Source organism: Podarcis melisellensis (genome assembly GCF_964234715.1).
Source record: "Podarcis melisellensis genome assembly, chromosome: 2".
Classification (NCBI taxonomy): Eukaryota; Metazoa; Chordata; class Lepidosauria; order Squamata; family Lacertidae; genus Podarcis; species Podarcis melisellensis.
Window position 1 is genome coordinate 7,222,493 of NC_138529.1, and position 20,582 is coordinate 7,243,074.

Below are 20,582 nucleotides of genomic sequence, written 5' to 3' on the forward strand. Positions count from 1 at the left end.
GTCCCTGGATGGGTGAGGACCCTCCCTCAATTCACAGATAGTGAAAAGGAAAAAACAAACAAACAACAACCAGAGATTTTGAGAGGAGAGCAGTGAGAAGACCTAGAAGTAAAGCAGCTAGCTGGATAGACATCCAGAGACCAATGTTTGATATCTATTTGAATCCAAGGCTGTAGTTATGGGAGAAATAAAACCCTTTTGGGGTGCTAATGCTGTGAACCCCTCCATTGCAGGCTCAGCATATATAGTTGTGTAAATAAACCACATAGCATGAAGACACCATGGTCTCTGTTCTGCGTAATTCCAAAAGGAAACACGAACCCTGGAAAAGCGCCTGGGACCCCCTGGAATCTCGCACCGCTTGGTGATTGGGGTGGCAGGCAACACTGTTCTTATGTTAAATGCTGGTCTACCTGTTTGTGTGTTTCTAAGAGCCAAACAAAACAGGATGCTAAATGCTACACCTGAAGTGCCATGATTGATTTTTTTAAAAAATCTTAATAGCTCCTGTGTGATTAATACCTCCTCCCTATTGACACAGTCTGAACAAAATCAGTTAAAATGCTGCCTGATGGCAATTAACATTGAAAGCCAACCACCATGGCGCGCGCGCGCGCGCGCGCGCACACACACACACACACACATATATATATACCATGCCCTAAATGAATGTAAATCTTTGCACGAATAAAGGAGAGTTACATCTTGAAAAATTAACGGAAAACCTGAAAGAAGAAAGCAGGCCAAATCTGTTCTTGAAAGGCTTGCAGATAGCATTCACAGGGACATTTTGATCAGCTCCCTGCCATGCACTGTGACTGGTGCCTTGGAGAAGACGGCAAGCAGCCAGCCAGCTGCAGGAATAAGTACTTCTCTGGCTAATGATTTCAGACAACTGAAGCAGGGAAGTCATTGAACTAAGCCCCAGAATGGTTACCAATTCATAGATACACAAAGTACTTTGGACTTTTCTTGTTTTGTCAAAAAAAACCCAACAACTTGGTGGCTTTTTTTCCAGCCTATCCAGAACCTCCGTACAAATTCTGGGGTGGGATGTAGGTGGAAAGGTTCACTAACAGAATGGATTAACAGATCTACTCTTCTGTTTGTAGAGGGTTCCTGTTTCAGACAGATTGGACAGTCAAGGTGTTGGTTGAGTTTTGAGGTAAGCAAAGCGTATTAACTTTTCGTTTGGCGATGGGAGTGCTTCCAGACAGTGACTTAATATTGTACATGGGCCACTAAGATAATCACAAATGAGTCATTGCCAACAGGTGTTTTTAATACAGAATTAATGCCTGGAGAGGGTCAAGCTGGATTAAATTAGGAGGGAGATACAGGCTGGCATTTTGATGCCACTAACACCGTGTGAATGCTGCAAAAAGCTTGCGTGCATGAGACACACCAATCCACAACACAAACGCATCTGGAAGCATCCAGGGTGTGTTTAAAAGAAGAGAGTGGCTTGAATCTTAGCTATCCTTTTTGGAAGGAAGTTGGGTGGGTTACAGCTTAATAGAATTGTCAGTAGCATTGTAAGAAGATAAGCACTGTTCTTTCTTAGAATAATGAACCTATACGTCTATTAAGTTTTACAAGAATGACATCAATGGCTGCTTAGGGGGGAAAAGCCCATGGCTCCCTAGAGGCAGAGAAATGAGGTCTCTAAAATGGAATACAGGTTACAACCTGGAACTAAGGTGCCCGGATGCAAAGGAGGACCAGCCTCGGGTCTGCAGCTGCTGTTGCTGATTGCCAGGTCGACACTGAGTAAGACCTCCTTCAGCCATGATCTGATGATGGATAAGGCTAATCTGGTCTGTATCACTGAGAGCTGGGTGGGTGAGCAGGGTGGAGTTGGTCTTACTCATCTGTTCCCACCTAGATACTCTGGGCAGGATCTGGGCAGACTTGAGGGTCAGGGAGGAGGAGTTGCTATAGTCTGTAGGGTTTTTGTCTTTCTCTTCAGGCTCTCTGTCCATTTGGGTGGGATCTTGAGTGTATGTTCCTAGCACTGGGCAATTGGGACAGATTAGGAATTCTGTTGGCTTACTGTGCATCTTGCTGCTCAGCAGTTTCCCTGCCTGAGCTGGTCTTAGAAGGGGTGTTGAGGACTCCCAGACTGCTGTTTCTGGGGAACGTCAACATCCATGCCAAGGAAACTGACTCTGGGGTGGCTCAGGACTTCATGGCTTCCTTGATGACCATGGCGCTGTCCCAACATGTCACTGGCCCAATGCATGTGGCAGGTTACACTCTGGACATTGCTTCCTCAGCTGAGCAGGAAGAGGGTGATCTGAAAATGTGGAATATTGACATCAGTCCGTTGTCAGGATCAGATCCCTTGACTGATTCAAGAACCTTTTCCACATCCTTGATCCCTACTAACTGAAACTCATCCAGCATAACAGGGAGGTGATTAATGTCCCCTTGAGAGAATGAATGGCTATTAGAAGAATGGATTATGCTTAACTTTAAGTGAAAATGGCTGGCTGGGGTGCTGTGTGAGAATGTGGGGTGGCTATAACCACTTATAGGTTCCTGCCCGACCCACCCCTGGTATGCAGCCCTTTTACATGCTGAAAATGCGGACTTCAAGGGGTGGATGTTAATTTCAACAGAGCAGTGCCAGTTTAGTTCAGTCATTGTCACAGGCAGTGACACAGTCTCAGAGATCAGGTGTAATGAACTCCAGGGCAGCCATGGCTTTGTTAATCATTACCCTTATGGTGTTCCTTAACCCTTTGAGTGTTGCAAACTGCTTTCCTAAGAGAACTTTGCTGCCCGATAACTCCAGAATAGGGACACAGGTGGCGCTGTGGGTTAAACCACAGAGCCTAGGACTTTCCGATCAGAAGGTTGGCGGTTCGAATCCCTGCAACGGGGTGAGCTCCCGTTGCTCGGTCCCTGCTCCTGCCAACCTAGCAGTTCGAAAGCACATCAAAGTGCAAGTAGATAAATAGGTACCACTCTGGCGGGAAGGTAAACGGCATTTCCGTGCACTGTTCTGGTTCGCCAGAAGCAGCTTAGTCCTGGAAGCTGTATGCCGGCTCCCTCAGCCAATAAAGCGAGATGAGTGCCGCAACCCCAGAGTCATTTGCGACTGGACCTAATGGTCAGGGGTCCCTTTACCCCTTTACCTTTACCTAACTCCAGAATGGGAATAATGAAGCCTGGCGCCTTCATTAGGTGCCTTCAGGCACCAGGCAAATAACATTCATTTTTAACCAGGTCTTTGGTTGAATTGATTTACATCCTATGCCCTTTCAAAATGTTTTTTTTTGGGGGGGGGTTAGTTATTGGGTGGTGGTTGTTTTTGTTCTGATTGTGTATTTTGTGGTTTAATATTTTGCTTTGATTCTGCAAACCGCCCTGAGACCTCCGGGTATAGAGTGGTATATAAATTCAATAAAATAAAATAAAAATAAACCTGGAATGCATAAAAACAACAAGAATTAAAAAAACAACCCTGCCATGTTTTGCTTCCTCTTTTAAAAGAAATACACAGTGAGCATGTGGCTCCTTTTGGCAGTCTTGCTGTTCTTTGTCATCCGATGGTACCTGGAAAGGCAGAAGGTGGAAAACCTCAGAGAGAAGTATGTCTTCATCACTGGCTGCGACTCCGGCTTTGGGAACCAGCTTGCCAGGCAGCTGGATGCTGAGGGGCTAAGGGTGTTGGCAGCCTGTTTTACACAGAAAGGGGCCGAAGAGCTGGAGAGGCTCACATCAGATCGGTTGAAAACTACCCTCCTGGATGTCACCAGCACAGAGAGCATTGCGGCAGCAACTGAATGGGCAAAAGGTTGCGTCAGAGACAAAGGTATTGTGGCTGCCTTCCAGATATGAGCTTGAAGATAGTGTGATAGGAATTTTATGTTTATTTATTATTTATTTATAAAATTTTTCAAATTTAACAATAAAAGAAAAACATTCCATTTGAGTTATACATCCAATTCTAATCTTTCCACTTTCAGACTTCCTCCAGTCTTTCTGGAAATTTTCATGTTTTTACAATTATTCACATTTCTTGCATCTGTATTGTTTTTTTTTTTTAAACCAAATTAATCTTAACAATTATTATAAAACAATATTTCTTTCCATTATTATCACAGAGCTTCTTGAAAACCTACAAATATTAATTGACCTTCACATATATTCTTAATATACCGTATTTTTCGCCCTATAGGACGCACTTTTTCCCCTCAAAAAATGAAGGGGAAATGTGTGTGCGTCCTATGGGGCGAATGCAGGCTTTCGCTGAAGCCTGGAGAGCGAGAGGGGTCGGTGCGCACAGACCCCTCTCGCTCTCCAGGCTTCGCGGACCTCTCCGCAAGCGGGGGGAGCACTCCCGCTGCTTGTGGAGAGGTGCCTGCATGCGGAAGCCTGGGCGCGCTGAGCTCAGTGCGTCCAAGCTTCGCGCACCTCTCCGCTAGCGGGGGGAGCGCTCCCGCCGCTTGCGGAGAGGTGCCTGCATGCGGAAGCCTGGGCGCACTGAGCTCAGCACGTCCAGGCTTCGCGGACCTCTCTGCAAGCGGCGGGAGCCAGCCCTGGGCTCCCACGGCTTGCAGAGAGCTGCCTGTTTGGGGGCTGGGGTCAGGGGAAGCTCCGGCGGGCCTCCCCTGCCCCAGCCCCGCGCCTGGGGGGGAAATAATTTTTTTCCCTTTATTTCCCCCCAAAAAAACTAGGTGCGCCTTATGGGACGGTGCGTCCTATAGGGCGAAAAATACGGTACTCTGTTAATTTATTCCAGCCCTCGGTAAATCTCTGGTCTCGCCGGTTCCGAATTTTCCCCGTAAGCTTGTCTAGTTCTATCTAGTGATAGGAATTTTATGGTCTTAGATATATGGTAATGTTCATAAGTGTACCAACCAAGCACGTACATAGATCAGCACAGGAAGACCGACCTGGAACCATTTGGATTCCTAAACTTGAGCAAATGTTTTCTCTGCAAGGTCGAAGTGGGAAACCTCCCCATTGTCTCTTTCCTCACAAATCCTGTCTTAAGGGCACATTTAAGATATGAATAGGGTGTGAGCCTGTGACCTGGCCCGGGAACTAAGTATTTATCATTACAAAAGACTAGCCAGGCTCCCCAGGCAATCCAATCAAGTAACCTGCCAGATAAACAAGGACAGAAGAAAAACAACATACAAATTTCTGTTTTAAGACCACCTTTTCTGTGATGTATGTATGATGTTTCTGGGGGTGGTCTTGATCTACAGGGTGGCAATTTCAAAAGTCTTTATAAGGCCTTGTGCGCCATTTTTCTGGGTTCCTCCTCCTTTCCTGCATGTGAGGGGAGCACCCTGCTGCAACAGATCAATAAAGATCAAGCTGACTAGCTGCTTTGCTTCTCAATATTCACTGCTTGGCCTCTGTTATCTTCTCCTACCAATAGGGAGCCTATGTAAGGACTCTATATGGGCTCTTGGATACCCCATAAGGGAAAAGGGCAAATTTTTGTTTACAACAATAGGGCGTGTTGCAAAGGGCAGAAGAGATACAGCTATATAGCTAACTATATTTTAATTGTGTTCCCAAATAGCAGATCAAGTACAGTAATAGTTTCACACAAACAAGGGAAGATTCAAAAGAGCCATTTGTGGTATCCCATGGCAACATAAATCCATATGTGGCTCAGCTTCTGGAGTCCTCTATAGCGACTGCATAGCCAGGTGTTTCCCTTAGCTTGCCTACATAGGAACATCTTCAATAACCTTTAAAGCTTCCTACCTATCTATTTTTGGCAATGCTCCATGTCCTCCTTCTAGCTAGTATTACCACCTGTTATTCTAGGCACACAATCCCTGCATGCTGTGATACGTTGCACACATTTGATTCTGCATCTGGCGAGCAAACTGTTTTACTACAAACCACAGCTATTTCAACAATTTTTCCTCTTACTCACTAAAGCACAGAAAAAGCATGCTGAAGAACAAGACTTTGATACAGAAAGGCAGATTTTTTAAAACGCAACTCCCACAATCCTTGCCCATCACACATGGTGGGTGGTAGACATCTTTCAGAAGACATTCAGAAGACATCTTAAGGCAGCCCTGTTCAGGGAAGTTTTTAACGTGTGATATTGTAGTGTATTTTCGGTTTCTACGGAAGCCGCCCAGAGTGGCTGGGGAGGCCCAGCCAGATGGGCGGGGTATAAATAATAAATTATTATTATTGTTGTTGTTGTATTGATGGGAGGTGGAGTCCAACACCATCGCCTTCCCCATCCCTAGCTTACAAAACCTTGTGAGTGCAGAATTTTTAGAACCCCCCCCCCCGAGCAACACATTTTGTTATGAGAAAATTAAATTTATTGGTGTTCCCAAGCTTTGCTTAGCCTGGGCCAGATGTTCAGCATCATTTTATCGTGTTTTTAATAGTCCTTTGGTTTCTGCCCAGAGTGGCTGGGGTATAAATAATTATTTAATAATTATTTAATAATTATTTAATTATTAATTATGATGATGGTGTTCTTACTCAAATGCTAACTTGCTGCCTCTACTCCACAGGGCTCTGGGGCTTGGTAAACAATGCAGGGATTGTGGAAGCGATGGTACCCAATGAGTGGCTGGACAAAGATGCCTTTGTAAGAGTGCTAAATGTCAATCTGGTTGGACTGATTGACGTGACGCTACACATGTTGCCGCTGGTCAAGAAGGCCAGGGGAAGGGTTGTTAACGTGTCCAGCATTCTGGGGCGACTGGCTTTCTACGGAGGAGGCTACTGTCCATCTAAGTATGGGGTGGAGGCTTTCTCCGACTCTCTCAGGTAAGCTAACACTTCTGACATCACAATTGTCAAAATGCAGTGCAGAGAGGGGCTAAATATCTCAGGCCCAGATCAAGAGGAGGAAGGCGGCAATCAATTTTGGGCTTTGCTGGCTGTTTCATTCCCCCCCCCCACTTCACAACTGGGGACAGTGAAGCTGAACAATTACTGTATTTTTCACTCCATAAGATGCACCAGACCACAAGACGCACCTAGTTTTTGGAGGAGGAAAACAAGAAAAAAAAAATACTCTGAATCTCAGAAGCCAGAACAGCAAGAGGGATCGCTACGCAGTGAAAGCAGCAATCCCTCTTGCTGTTCTGGCTTCTGGGATAGCTGCGCAGCCTGCATTCGCTCCATAAGACGCACACACATTTCCCCTTACTTTTTAGGAGGGAAAAAGTGAGTCTTATAGAGCAAAAAATACGGTATGTATCCAATGCCATTTTTTTTATTATTAGCTTCCCTGCTAAGGAGTGAGGTTTTAAGAAGCACCTTTTGCAAAAATTTGGGCTGAAATGATGCCTACCTCTGTTCACTAGGTTAGCCTCGTCCCTGGAATGTGAGATAATTTTCTACGGACCTTGCAAAGGGTCCTTGACTAGCCAAGTAAGCTTTTGAGTTCAGCTGTTTACAATCACCTACCCTCGCTCCCCAAATTCACCCTCACTCACCATTTCCTTTAATTGCCAGACCCAGATTCAAACTAAATTGAATATTCAATTTCTTCCCATATAACTGTCGTCTGTTAGCCACAGTTGCAGGGATAGGTGTGTGAACCACGTCAAACCCATTGTTTCTTTCCAGGCGTGATCTCCGCCCATTTGGGGTGAAAGTAGCCATGGTGGAGCCGGGCTATTTCCGAACAAACATGACTAACATCCAGCACAGTATCAGCGTCCTCGAGCAGCAATGGGTCCGCACCCCACAGGAAGTCAAAGATAGCTATGGACAGACCTACTATGAGAGATGTGAGTCCTCCATGTGGTCTGTGGGGAGAGAACTGGGGCTGCCATTGAGATAAAGGTGGATGGAGAACCTAGCGCCCTTCAGATGTTGTTGGACTGCAACTCCCATCAGCCCAAGTCATCATAACCAATAGCTGGGGATAGTGGGAGTTGGAGTCCCGCAACATTTTGGAGGGCCACAAGACCCTTGCATTTGCAAACCTCTGCCAGCAGAGCCTCCCTGTCCATTTGAAGGATGGGAGGTTTGCCCTTAATATTGGGTTGCATCCACAACATACATTCAAAGCATGTTTATACCACTTTACAGTCATGGCTTCTCCCAAAGAATCTTGGGAATTGTAGTTTACCCCTCGCGGAACTATAACTCCCAGCACCCTTAACAAACTACAGTTCCCATGATTTGGGGAGGGGAGCCATGATTGTTAAAGTGGTATACAGTGGTACCTCGGGTTACATACGCTTCACGTTACAGACTCTGTTAACCCAGAAATATTGCTTAGGTTAAGAACTTTACTTCAGGATGAGAACAGAAATTGTGCTCCAGTGGCGTGGCAGCAGCAGGAGGCCCCATTAGCTAAAGTGGTGCTTCAGGTTAAGAACAGTTTCAGGTGAAGTACGGACCTCCGGAACGAATTAAGTACTTAACCCGAGGTACCACTGTAAATGTGATTTACAGGTATGGTGTCCTTGGTGCTGGAGAATCATTTTGAAGCCATTTGGGGGCCTTCTGCCCTTCTGCAGTACAGTGGTACCTCAGGTTAAGAACTTAATTCGTTCTGGAGGTCTGTTCTTAACCTGAAACTGTCCTTAACCTGAGGTACCACTTTAGCTAATGGGGCCTCCTGCTGCTGCTGTACCGCCACTGCGCAATTTCTGTTCTCATCCTGAAGCAAAGTTCTTAACCTGAGGTACTATTTCTGGGTTAGCAGAGTCTGTAACCTGAAGCGTCTGTAACCTGAGGTATCACTGTATCATCAGTCACAACTCAGGCACTCATTGGTTAAAACAGTAGAAGGTGGAAGCAAGCCCAATATCTCACAAAGGAATTTTGCTCTGTGTCACTTGTTCCAAAGGAGCTAGAGACTTAATACGTCTTTTTAAAATGAAATCTCAGAGTCTGCCCTGTGTTGGTTCTGGGCCCAGTAGTACAGAGGTGCCCCTTGTACTTACCCCCTTTGGTGGCCCTGATTCCTTTTGACGAGTCAGAATTGTCTCCTAACATAGGAAGGGGGGAGAGACCTGATTCTGCAACAGCCTCATCTGCTGATTTCTGCAGCTTGTCGCTCTGATTTATGGTTAGTCCCTTAAGGGTTCTATCTTCCAATTTGAAAACAAACTCATTGGGAAAAAAGACCACCTGCCCTTCTTCCTCCCTCAGACTTGGCAAAGTCCCAACTGCTCAAACGTTTGTTGATTTCTTTAATGGAACAGGGAATGTACCAAATTCAGAAAGTGCTCTTTTTGGGGGGGGGAGATGGTTGAGTGATTAGCACCAGTTCTTGTTGTTGATTTGAAAACTGTTCATATGCACAGAGAACGGCTTCATATCCTGGTGTCTATTTGCAGTGTTTTGGACCCAGTGGCGTAGTGTGGGGGGTGCAGGGGGGGCCGGCCGCACTGGGCGCAACATCTGGGGGTAGGGTTAGGGGGTGCAAATCCACGGGTTAGGGGGCACAAATCCACGGGTTAGGGGGTGCAAATTACTTGCCTTGCCCCGGGTGCTGACAACCCACGCTATGCCATTGTTTGGACCACAAATCTTCTCCTCTAACTCCCTCTCTTTTTCTTCCCAGGGCGCCAGTTGTTCAAAGAAGCCCTCATAACTCGATGCAGCACTAACCTCTACCTGGTCACTGACTGCATGGAGCATGCCTTGACGTCCCGGCACCCTCGCACACGCTACTCTGGAGGCTGGGACTCCCAGTTCTTCTTTGTTCCTCTCTCTTACATGCCCACAGCGTTGGCAGACCTTGTGCTGACCTGGTCTTGGCCCAAACCTGCTCAGGCCGTGTGAAGACAGTGACGTGAAAATAGCGGCTAGGGAAAGAAAAAGGGGGATTGGGTAGCCAGATGCAAGAGAAGAGAGACAAGGCTCCTACACTTTCAATTGTTGTGTACAAAAGGGAATTTCAGCATGTGTGGTTTTTGTTGGTAAGCTGTACGTGTTGCATGTCCCTCTTCTATGTAACTATTCAATGTTCAGGTGCCTTCTCTGCTTCTGCTGCTGGCCACAGGGTGCACAGGTTGCTACATCTCACACCTTTCTGAGATTCTCACCTTTCTGAATTTTCTGATGGAGTTCTCCAAACCAATAACGTGTCTGTAAGGGTCAGGAACAGAAACCAGTCAAATGAGGATGATCGTTATTTGTTCACATCATTGTTGTTATCAAGTCACCAAATAATAGAACTGTAGACTTAGAAGGGACCCTGAGGCTCATCTAGTCCAACCCCCTGCAATGCAGAATCTCAACTAAAGCGTCCATGACAGATGGCCATTCAACCTCCGCTTAAAACCCTCCAATGAAAGCGAGTCCACATCCCCCAGGGAAGCTTCTTAGACTGAATAAAGAAGAGGCATCCCCAAATGCCATGTAATCAATAACTTTTTTGTATCTGATGATTCCTTTACACTGACATGAATGTACATTATGTAAGCTAAGTAACTTGTACTAAACAGCAGACAGCGAGGCAATTCATGTGTCTGGTGGAAACCAAACTGCAGTAGAATGGAAGCAGCTGTCTTCCTCCCACTTAAAGAAATAAAAGACAGAGAGAAACCAAAACTGACAGGTCTGTTCACTCCTAGCTTTTAGTGCGCCACTTTGTTTTCCTTCTGAAAAGCTTTTTGCCTTACTAACTGGATATTGGGTAGAAATTCAACAGGCACAACTCTGCCCCAGTCTGGAGGTGCATGGAGAAAAGGGCTGCCCCCAGTAATGTTCCGTCTGTTGCGTAAAAAACACATGGCTTCTCAAGCTGCAATTCATGCAAGAGGTGGTGTGGGAACCTCAGGTGTAACCCTCAACTTCTCGTTTGTTTGTTTGTTTGTTTGTTTTATTCTGTGGCGGCCAGTCCGGACCTCGCTGTAGAGACTGTGGTGAGGGGGGAAATGGGAAGTTTCTGCTTCTTCCATTCATCCCATTCCTCACACATAAAATTTGATCTAACTGTAATTAGTTCTTTGTTTTTAAAAAGCTTTCAGAATTTTCTAAAATACTTTCAGGATATATTCATAATAGATCATATACTGTACTACATTTGCAAACAAATTCCTTCTCCAATAATTAATAAAAGTTCATTGCTGCACAGTGGTACCTTGGGTTAAGAACTTAATTCGTTCTGGAGTTCCGTTCTTAACCTGAAACTGTTCTTAACCTGAAGCACCACTTTAGCTAATGGGGCCTCCTGCTGCCGCTGCACCGCCGCCACATGATTTCTGTAACCTGAAGTGTCTGTAACCCGAGGTACCACTGTATTGTGGCCTGACTCCTTTGGACCCTATGTCATGAGGTACTTTGGTAAAAGAAAAGAAAAGAAAAGAAAGAGAAAAGAAAGAGAAGAGAAAAGAAGAAAAGAAAAGAAAAGAAATGCATAGGCCAATTTATTTTCCTATTCTGTGATAGTAGTCACATTTTCTAATATTTGATATCTAGTAAAGAGGCACCTGCAGTAATAATATAAGATAATTAGAAAATATCGAGAGTTATTAAGATATTTGTCATAGGCAACTCAGAAGTCCTAAACTGCACACATGAACACCCCAATAGATCTTGCTCCCTGATTAGGTTTCTAGGGGAGCTCCAGAGCCCAGCGCAGATCAGACATGGATCTGTCTTTCTTCCCTGTTCTCTATCTACTGGCCAGGGGAGGAGGGGGGGGGAGGGCACATCACTTTCTCTATTTTTCACTCTATAGGACGCACCCAACCATAGGATGCCCCTTCCATTTTCCTACCGCTTGGCTGAAGGGGCACTGCGCAGCTCTCCCTCTCTGCGCTCCGGAGGCTTCAGGCGGCTATCCTTGAAGCCTTCGGAGCGCAGCACGAGTTCCTGCTGTGCTCCAAAGGCTTCAGGTTCCTTTTGCTGAAGCCGGGAGAGCAAGACTCTCCTGGCTTCAGCGAAAGCAACGCGAAGCCTCCGAAGCACGTAGCGAGTGCTCCCTCTGCACTTTGGAGGCTTCGTGTTGCTATCGCTGAAGCCAAGGAGCCTGCATTTGCTCCATTGGACACACACACAGTTCCTCTTAATTTTTGGAGGGGGAAAAGTGCGTCCTATACAGTGAAAAATATGGTAGTTGTAGCTTTTGCAGGACGGCTCAGTCTTTTGGGATGCTAATCATGGTGCTTAAGTGTCCAGCCACGGCCATTGTCTTGCAATTGCCTAGAAAAGGAATGGTTTGGAAAACGTGTTCTCATGCTTTCTACTCCCACTGATACAGAAGCCCAAGAACCGGAAGGGGCCCAGGGCATCATGCAGTCTGACCCCCTCAAACCTACATCAATGTTCACTGGATTGATTTCTGTTCTAGACATGGAGATGAATAAGTGAACAGCAGCAATTGCCACTCCCATTACCATTTTTGTCAGACTTCTCCAACATCCTTACTTGCAGCAGGCTCTCCTAGTCGACTGTAACATGAGGAACTCAAAGTAGCAAATCTCAGCAGCTGCTTTCTGACTCCAGCCTTGGCAACATTTCTTTTTACCCTTTACATCGCAGGACATCTCACATTTCTGAACTTCACAATGCAAGAGAGAGTATATTTCAGAGCACCAGATGCTGGCAGCAAATGAGAGAGCCTTCCTGCTCTGCTTTCTGACTCACTGATTTATTAAAACAGCAAGTAGATAAAGAAGAGCAGTATAACCCTATAACATCCGCTCAGAGATAAGGAACCCTGCGATCAAATGTAGTGCAAACTCAGCATCAGCATCTACATTTGAAGGCTTTTATTCCCCCCCCCCCCGGCCCAAGGCAAAAATGTTTCTGAGCCTATAAGAGGTGCACAGGAAGAAGAAATTCAACTAATGAATTAGTAGCTTGACATAAAGTTCTTTTAAGCACATTATAGAGGTTATTGGAGATTACTAACTGGTGCAATGAAAGTGACCTACCTGCAGTTGATTAGAGGAAGGGCTCCTAGCTTCAGCTGAGTGGCAGACAGAACGCAGGTGGCTTTTGCTTGTAAAATAATGCATCTGCCCGCTCCAACTTGTCCATAGAGTGCCATAGAGAGCCACTGTGGTGTAGTGGTTAAGAGCGGTAGACTCGTAATCTGGGGAACCAGGTTCGCGTCTCCGCTCCTCCACCTGCAGCTGCTGGGTGACCTTGGGCCAGTCACACTTCCTTGAAGTCTCTCAGCCCCACTCACCCCACAGAGTGTTTGTTGTGGGGGAGGAAGGGAAAGGAGAATGTTAGCCGCTTTGAGACTCCTTAAAGGGAGTGAAAGGCGGGATATCAAATCCAAACTCTTCTTCTTCTTCTTCTGCAGCTGCCCACCTTTCACACCATTGGCTACAGTCAGTTTCTCACATCTGGCCTGGCCAATGGAGGAGGTGGAATGTAAGAACCTTTCTAGGCTAACTGGGAAATCTGTTGGTAAAGGGAACACCCTCCTTCTGTAGACCTTCATGTGCCAAATCCAGCCATATCCCCTCTGTTCCATCCATCCATAAGTTTCCTTTCTCTTTCTCTCTTTGTTTTTGTTTAGATAGTTTCTTTTCTTTTATTGTATTATGAAAAAGCTTGAATAAAGCATTGTTAAATGACTAAGCAATTGGTAGCCATCAAAGCTTGAAGTCCTTTTCCTGCTGCCCAGCAGTTCTCCCATTCCTGACTGAGTGGCTCCAGGTGGAGGGATATAATTATTATGTGCACTGAATATTAGAGTCTGGGAACTGATGGAGATACAAGGTAATCTTCACAATGAGGCATCTGATCAAGGCCTGTATTTTAAAATGAGCTTAAAGATATATTTGCAAATGTTTCATGCCAGGCAGAAACCAGCTGGCTAAGTACTTTTTTCAGTTGTTTATCTTTCTGCTCTCCCCCCCGCCCCTGATTTATAGCAGTAGCAGGAGACAAGTTTCTCAAAGTTGTAAAAGGGAAATACAGGCTGGGAGCAAATGTTACACTGACCCTACAAATTACAGAATACAATCAAGCTGCAAAAACACTAATTAAGAGTTGGTAAATAGTAAGATTTATTGTTTAACAGAAAATAATACCATGTGCCTCTCATCAGACTCTAGCCATATTTTCCTAAGGGCAATAAATTTTGGGAAGAGCTAATGGGAAAAGCAGCTGGCTGGGAAAGGGGGGGTGTAAACTGAAGAGGCTTCTTTTGAAGCTGTTTTTACTGAGTTTCTTTTTTACTTTGCAAAGGCCTTTTCTTCTAAAAAGCTATGTTATGTATGGAATTTGTTGGCTTAATGTAATTAGGCAAAAGATTTAGAAAGTAAGAAATGTTAGATTCTTATGTTAGATTCTTGTTTCATTGATGGTGTGTGAGAATGTGAACCCAAGATCTCTGTTTAGATAGAATTTAATACCATGAGCCATCTGTTTTAGCCATTTGTTTTGGAATGCAGGGGCAACAGGGGCAAAAGGTGATCTGGTAATTAAGGTGCCTTGTCGAGGCAAATGTAAGATATATGGCTACTTGTCTGCCATTTATGGATAGAAGGAAATATAGCTATTTGTCTCCCATAAAAGGTAATAGGAAATGGGTGTATCTTTTATGATTGGTTCTACCAAACAGCCAATAGGAATTTCAACCAGGCTGATTGGACAGAGGCAGCCACAGGAGGAGCAAGGGGGCTGGGCTGAGGAAATATAAGTGCTGGCCATCAGGGCTGGAGTGGGCAGAGCTTTGTAACCATATACCACTATCATTTATTTGTCTGACAAATAAATTATTATTTTAATTTCTCTATTGCTGCGTTGAATATTTCATTCCAGCTAAGCGTTAACCACAAGCAGGGTGCTACAATACCTTTACCGTTAATCCCTCTTCTATATTTGCCACTAGATACTCCATTTATCACCAGATGTTGGGAGGAAATAGAATTTATTTTTTTTATTTTTATCATAGTAAGCTTCAGCTCTCTGAATATTGTTGTGAGTTTGTGCTTCTGCTGCTGCTGGTGAGGCTGTACTCCTGAGTCCTTTCTAATTCCTGCATCCGGCAAGGATTCAATTGTTGGAATAGCTACACTATGTGAGCCAATAAGTTAGTTAGTTAATGGCCCCTAAGTACGGGTCACTATGGTAACAAAGGATAGTGGCTTCGTGCCAGAGGACAAATGGATGGACCCCCCTCCCTCAGTGGCGGGTTGGGGAGAAGAGCAAGAACCAGAGGTGTGTGAGAGAGCTGGGCCAGAAGCAGGCAGAAGCCAGAGAGCAAGAGACATGCTTGACTTCTCTTTGAATCAAAGCACTGTGGCTATGGTCAAAGCTGCCCTGATGGCCAGCACTTATATTTCCTCAACCCAGCCCCCTTGCTCCTCCTTTGGCTGCCTCTGTCCAATCAGCCTGGTTGACATTCCTATTGGCTGTTTGCTAGAACCAATCATAAAAGATACACCCATTTCCTATTACCTTTTATGGGAGACAAAGAGCTATATTTCCTTCTATCTATAAATGGCAAACAAGTAGCCATATATCTTACAAGTAGCCATATATCTTAGATTTGCCTCAACAAGGCACCTTAATTACTGGATGACCTTTTGCCCTTGTTGCCCCTCCATTCTAAAATAGATGGCTAAAACAGATGCTCATTCTGTCTTACATTTTGTCTTAAACAGAGATCTTGGGTTCACATTCTCACACATTCTCACACACCATCAATGAAATAAGAATCTAACATAAGAATCTAACATTTCTTACTTTCTAAATCCTTTGCACCATTACATTTAAGCCAACAAATTCCATACATAACATAGATCCTTTTCAAAGTAAAACCTCTTCAATTTACACCCCCCTTTCCTGGCCAGCTGCTTTCCCCATTAGATCTTGCCCTTTAACCTTAGGAAAATGTGGCTAACCTTAGGAAAATGTGGCTAATGGGAGGCACATGGTATTATATTTTGTTAAACAATAAATCCTACTATTTACCAACTCTTAATTAGTGCTTTTGCAGCTTGATTGTATTCTGTAATATGTGGGGTCACTGTAACCTTTGCTCCCATCCTATAATTCCCTTTTACAACTTTGAGAATTTTGGCTCCTGCTATAAATCAGGGGGGCCCTTGTCCAGGAGGATAAACATCTGCCAACGTCCTTAGCCAGCTGGTTTTCTGCCTGGCATAAAAACATTTGCAAATATATCTTTAAGCTCATTTTAAAATACAGGCCTTGATTAGATGCCTCAGACTCAGGTTGCATATATGTGTAAGCCATATATCATAGAGACACCACGGTCTCTACTGTGCCTCATTTCAAGGAAACCAAATCCTGGGTGAGCCCCTGGAGTCTCACACCTCTGAGAGTTTGGGGTGGAAGGCAATAATATCAGCTGATGAGACCAGGGATTGAATGGGCTAAATGTTAGGAAAATCATGTACGTTTGTTAACTAACCAGAGGTGCAGGAGGGGGCTACTAAATCTTTTAAACCGTTTGATTCCATAATAAGAGGGCGCTTAGGTAATGGTGTGATTTCCACTATATATTCCCTCTTATTAAACCTCCAATTTTCTCCCCTCTCCTCACTGAAAACAGTCTGGGAGACTGTCTAGAAGACACTCCGTATCTGCCACCATCTGGGAGAACACCCTGAAGTTAGTGCAGCTACAATATTTAACCCTGGTGCGATTGGCCCAAATAATTAGATGCTCCCCCCTGTGCTGGAGGGGGTGTCTTGACAGGGGAACTTATTTCTACATGTGTTGGAACTGCATATTTGCCAATTAATTTTTATTTATTTTCAAATTTATAGCACATCAAAACCAAATTGAAATTAATTTAAAACATTTTTTTTCAAAACTGGTTTCCCAGTCTCTCAGATATAGTCCAATTCTTCCCCTTTTACATATTGCTTATTTTACAAATTTATCTCCAATTAACATCTTCTTTTTTAGCAAATTCCTCATTCCTCAGCTGTCCCATTACTAACTCCTTCAAATAGATAAATTTGCTTGGCCACAAATTTGTACCTAAGTTCTGGAGATTAGTTTTACACACACAAAATCTGAGACCGTAGGAAGATGAGTTAACCTCAGATGCCCAACTATGTTTGAAGATGGCAATACATCATTAGTGAACAAAACTGTTATATTTGCTGGTTGCAGCCAGACCGACCATCTGGTAGGCATGGAGAAATATGAGGCTTTCCCCTTAATATCTGGTTTAATAAATCCCTGCATATTGCAGTTTCAGGGGGGAAATGACTCATTTGATACATGTTTCTGTCGCACAGCATAAATGAATAATGCAGAGTCTTCTTCAGTAAAGGAATAAAAGCTTTACTGAGTTAAAATAAACTTGTTTGCCAATAACACCATAGTGAACAGAAGATTCAACTAGCTTCAGAGCATACACAGAGTTTCCATTGAGCACAAGCTTTACAGAGCACAGGCTCCACCACACACACAGAGACACAGACACTAAGTCACTGAGTCTGCCTGCCTACAATACTTATACAGAGAATGAGTCATCCTCAAGATGAGTCACAGTGATTCAGCATGCTAAATGATTCTGCAGCTTTACAGCATTTCACATCATTTCTAGACTCCTTTACTGCTTCCTTTACTGCTTCTGCTCTCAAATATCTTTGTCACATGATTGTTTCATGATACATGCTAAACCAATGGATTACAGTGGTACCTTGGGTTACAGACGCTTCGGGTTACAGACTCTGCTAACCCGGAAATAGTACGTCCGGTTAAGAACTTTGCTTCAGGATGAGAACTGAAATCGTGCGGTGGTGGCGCAGTGGCAGCGGGAGGCCCCATTAGCTAAAGTGGTGCTTCGGGTTAAGAACAGTTTCAGGTTAAGAACGGACTTCCGGAACGAATTAAGTTTTTAACCCGAGATACCACTGTATGTCACTATATAGGGGATGTTTTTGATGTCTATAAAAAACACTGGAGCAATCCCACCACAATTGATTTTATTTAGTACCAAATAAATGTGAATACTCATTACTATCAGCCCTCTTTGCTTCCACGAAAATAAAATTCAAATTTTCTTGATCAATCTTGCATTGAACTTTCCTATGTTTCAAAGTTATATCTAATTATGAATGGTGGATCTATAATAGTAAGTTGCATCTTGCTTCTTTACTATGTTGTATTGTATGTTTTGATTATTTTATAGTCGCTATTTTAAAACAACAACAACCCTATATTGCTTGAGCTGGTTTAGGCCAAATGTGGCTCATCACGAAGTCAGCGATGGACGTTGGAAAGTAAGAGGCAGGAATGTACAAGAACTTTGCATCCCAGCCTGGAGAGTAGCGAGTGCGAGGGGAGCAGGATATCAGGGCATGTTCTATGCAGTCGGTGACCAGGTGAAGGTTCTCGCTGCCAGCCTTTTGGAAATATTCGCTTATTTTGCAACCTGTTTGTGAGAAACATGTAGCAAAAGAAACATTATCCTGGCAACAGCCTAGGTGGCACCTAGAATCTTTTGGAAGCTGAAGGTGTAGATTAGCTACATTAAATGATGTACCAATGGTATCTAACTCCAGTGAAATTATTTAGACTGTATAAAGGTGTTTGAAATGTTTGTTGGAAGTGTGAAAAATATGCAGGCCCATTTTGTCATGCTTGGTGGACTTGTAAAAATGCCAAGAAATATTGGATTCAAATACATACAATGATGCAAACATTTTAAAGTTTCACATTCAATTACCATCGGAACTTTTCCAGCTAGGAATAATGGATAGACAATTAGAAAAAGACTGCAGAACATTATTTCAATACATGATCACAGTGGCAATACTCTTCTATGCTCAAAGATTGAAAGATTCACCATTATCTACCATGAGGGAATGGATGTAAAAAATATTGGATTTGGCTGAGATGGTAAAGTTGACGTGTGTAATAAGAGAATAATCATTGTCACTATTTATTAAAGATTGGAAATGCCTTATACACTTTTTTGCATGAAAAAGAAAATGAACTTATGATATCTGGGTTTGAGGATTAATGGAAATATTGGTTTATAGAAAGTGGAATCATTGGGTGTCATCTTGGAGTGGATGTTTTGAATAATTTTCTATACATAGCTGCCACTATATATAGTTTCATTTTAAAAAATTGAAAAAAGAAATTTCAGTCAGGGATGGCTCAGCCTGTCAATTTTAGATTGCGTTTCTCATTTCTTCAACCTTTAAGTTTAGTTCTCCACATTTCAGTTTGTGGTTTGAAAATTCTCACAAAAATTTACCAGCATTTTAGTGTTTGGGGAAAGTGCATTACTAAATTTACATGAGTCTGAATTTTGGTTCATGTGTTGTTTCGTTGATTCATGTGTTGTTTTGTTAAGTGTGAACTAGGTAGCTTTCATACCAAACTGAGATTCTCCCCCAGGTCTACTCACATTGCTCAAAGTACTTCCGCCCATAGCATTCCTTCAGGTCAGAAGGTAACCGGCTCCATAAAGGTTTGTAGGACTCAGCTGATTTTGACAGTATGGGTGTCTTGAAAGTACCTGGTTCAACAATGCTGACTTTGATTCCAAAAGGATGGAGCTGTCTTCTGAATGAGGGAGGAAAAGTCAAGAAACATCATTTCCTACTGAGGACTAAAATATAGTGGGTTGTTTGACTGCTAGGAAAGGTCCCGGGCATGCAAAACAAATTAGGTGCCTGGGGATTCTGGGGGAGCAGGGCTGCCAGGCCTGGCAGAGGGCAGAGTCAGCCAAGCTGGTGGCCTTGCGAGAGGGCGGGGTCCTCAGCAGGAGCAGGTGGGGTCTGCGCCAGGGTCACCCAGCCACCCAGGCCTGCCCTCTGCCTACCTTCTTAGCTGGTTTTGTAGCACCTCTGCTTGTGGTTAACGCTTAGCTGGAATGAAATATTCAACGCAGCAATAGAGAAATTAAAATATTAATTTATTTGTCAGACAAATAAATGAGAGGCACAGTGGTATATGGTTACCAAGCTCTGGCCTGGCCTCCTGCCATTCTGGCCAGCACTTATATTCCCTTAATCCAGCCCCCTTTGCTCCTCCTGTGGCTGCCTCTGTCCAATCAGCCTGGTTGGAATTCCTATTGGCTGTTTGGTAGAACCAATCACAAAAGATACACCCACAAAAGATACACCCATTTCCTTGCCCTTATAAGGGAGACAAAGAGCTATATATATGACATATAAGTAATAATATATCTTACATGGAATCTTAATTACCAGCTCACCTCTTGCCCTATTGCCTTCTAAAACAAATGTTTAATCTTACATTTTTATGTTCAACAGATGTCAAGGATCTTGAGTTCACATCAACATTGAAAGATTTCCTTCATTTAAGGTTTCTAAACAAATGCCTGACAACTATATATCAAGAGTGCTTGGATGGCGTCTTCTGTCTGGCAGGGGGGCTAGGCTGGTGGCTGACTTAATTTCAGGATAAATACAACTCTTACAACCATATGAAATAAGAATCTAGCATTCCTTAAATCCTTTGCATAATTACATTTAAGCCAATATATTTAAGCTAATATATTTCATACATTATCATAGGTAGCCTCTTAAAAGAATAAAGCTTCTCAAAGTAAAAAGGAAGGAACTCAGTAAAAAACAGCTTTTAAAAGAAGCCTCTTTAGTTTACACTCCTCCTTTCACCCCCCTTTCCAGCCTAAAAATAAAGTAGAAAGAAGCTTCTTCTCCAGCCAAGCCAGTTGCCTT

The 20,582-nt window shown here is 43.7% G+C and overlaps 2 protein-coding genes across 3 annotated transcripts in view; one reads left to right on the top strand and one right to left on the bottom strand.

The window, feature by feature from the left end:
* Nucleotides 1-20,582, bottom strand: part of PRIM1 (DNA primase subunit 1) — a 136,858-nt gene that overhangs the window by 23,744 nt on the left and 92,532 nt on the right. The gene's annotated exons all lie outside the window — the stretch shown is intronic.
* On the top strand, nucleotides 1,013-10,524 carry LOC309362966 (17-beta-hydroxysteroid dehydrogenase type 6-like). The gene is made up of 5 exons (XM_081899021.1): nucleotides 1,013-1,165; nucleotides 3,499-3,820; nucleotides 6,513-6,771; nucleotides 7,579-7,742; nucleotides 9,533-10,524. The coding sequence occupies exons 2-5, from the start codon at nucleotides 3,514-3,516 to the stop codon at nucleotides 9,751-9,753; spliced, it is 951 nt and encodes a 316-aa protein (XP_081755147.1). The 5' UTR covers nucleotides 1,013-1,165; nucleotides 3,499-3,513; the 3' UTR covers nucleotides 9,754-10,524.

What these genes read in the sequence shown, in the direction of transcription:
- LOC309362966 (XM_081899021.1), top strand. Translation starts at nt 3,514, where the DNA reads ATGTGGCTCCTTTTGGCAGTCTTGCTGTTCTTTGTCATCCGATGGTAC. An exon ending in AGGTTGCGTCAGAGACAAAG is followed by an intron (nt 3,821 to 6,512) that starts GTATTGTGGCTG and finishes TCTACTCCACAG; the next exon opens with GGCTCTGGGGCTTGGTAAAC. An exon ending in GCTTTCTCCGACTCTCTCAG is followed by an intron (nt 6,772 to 7,578) that starts GTAAGCTAACAC and finishes GTTTCTTTCCAG; the next exon opens with GCGTGATCTCCGCCCATTTG.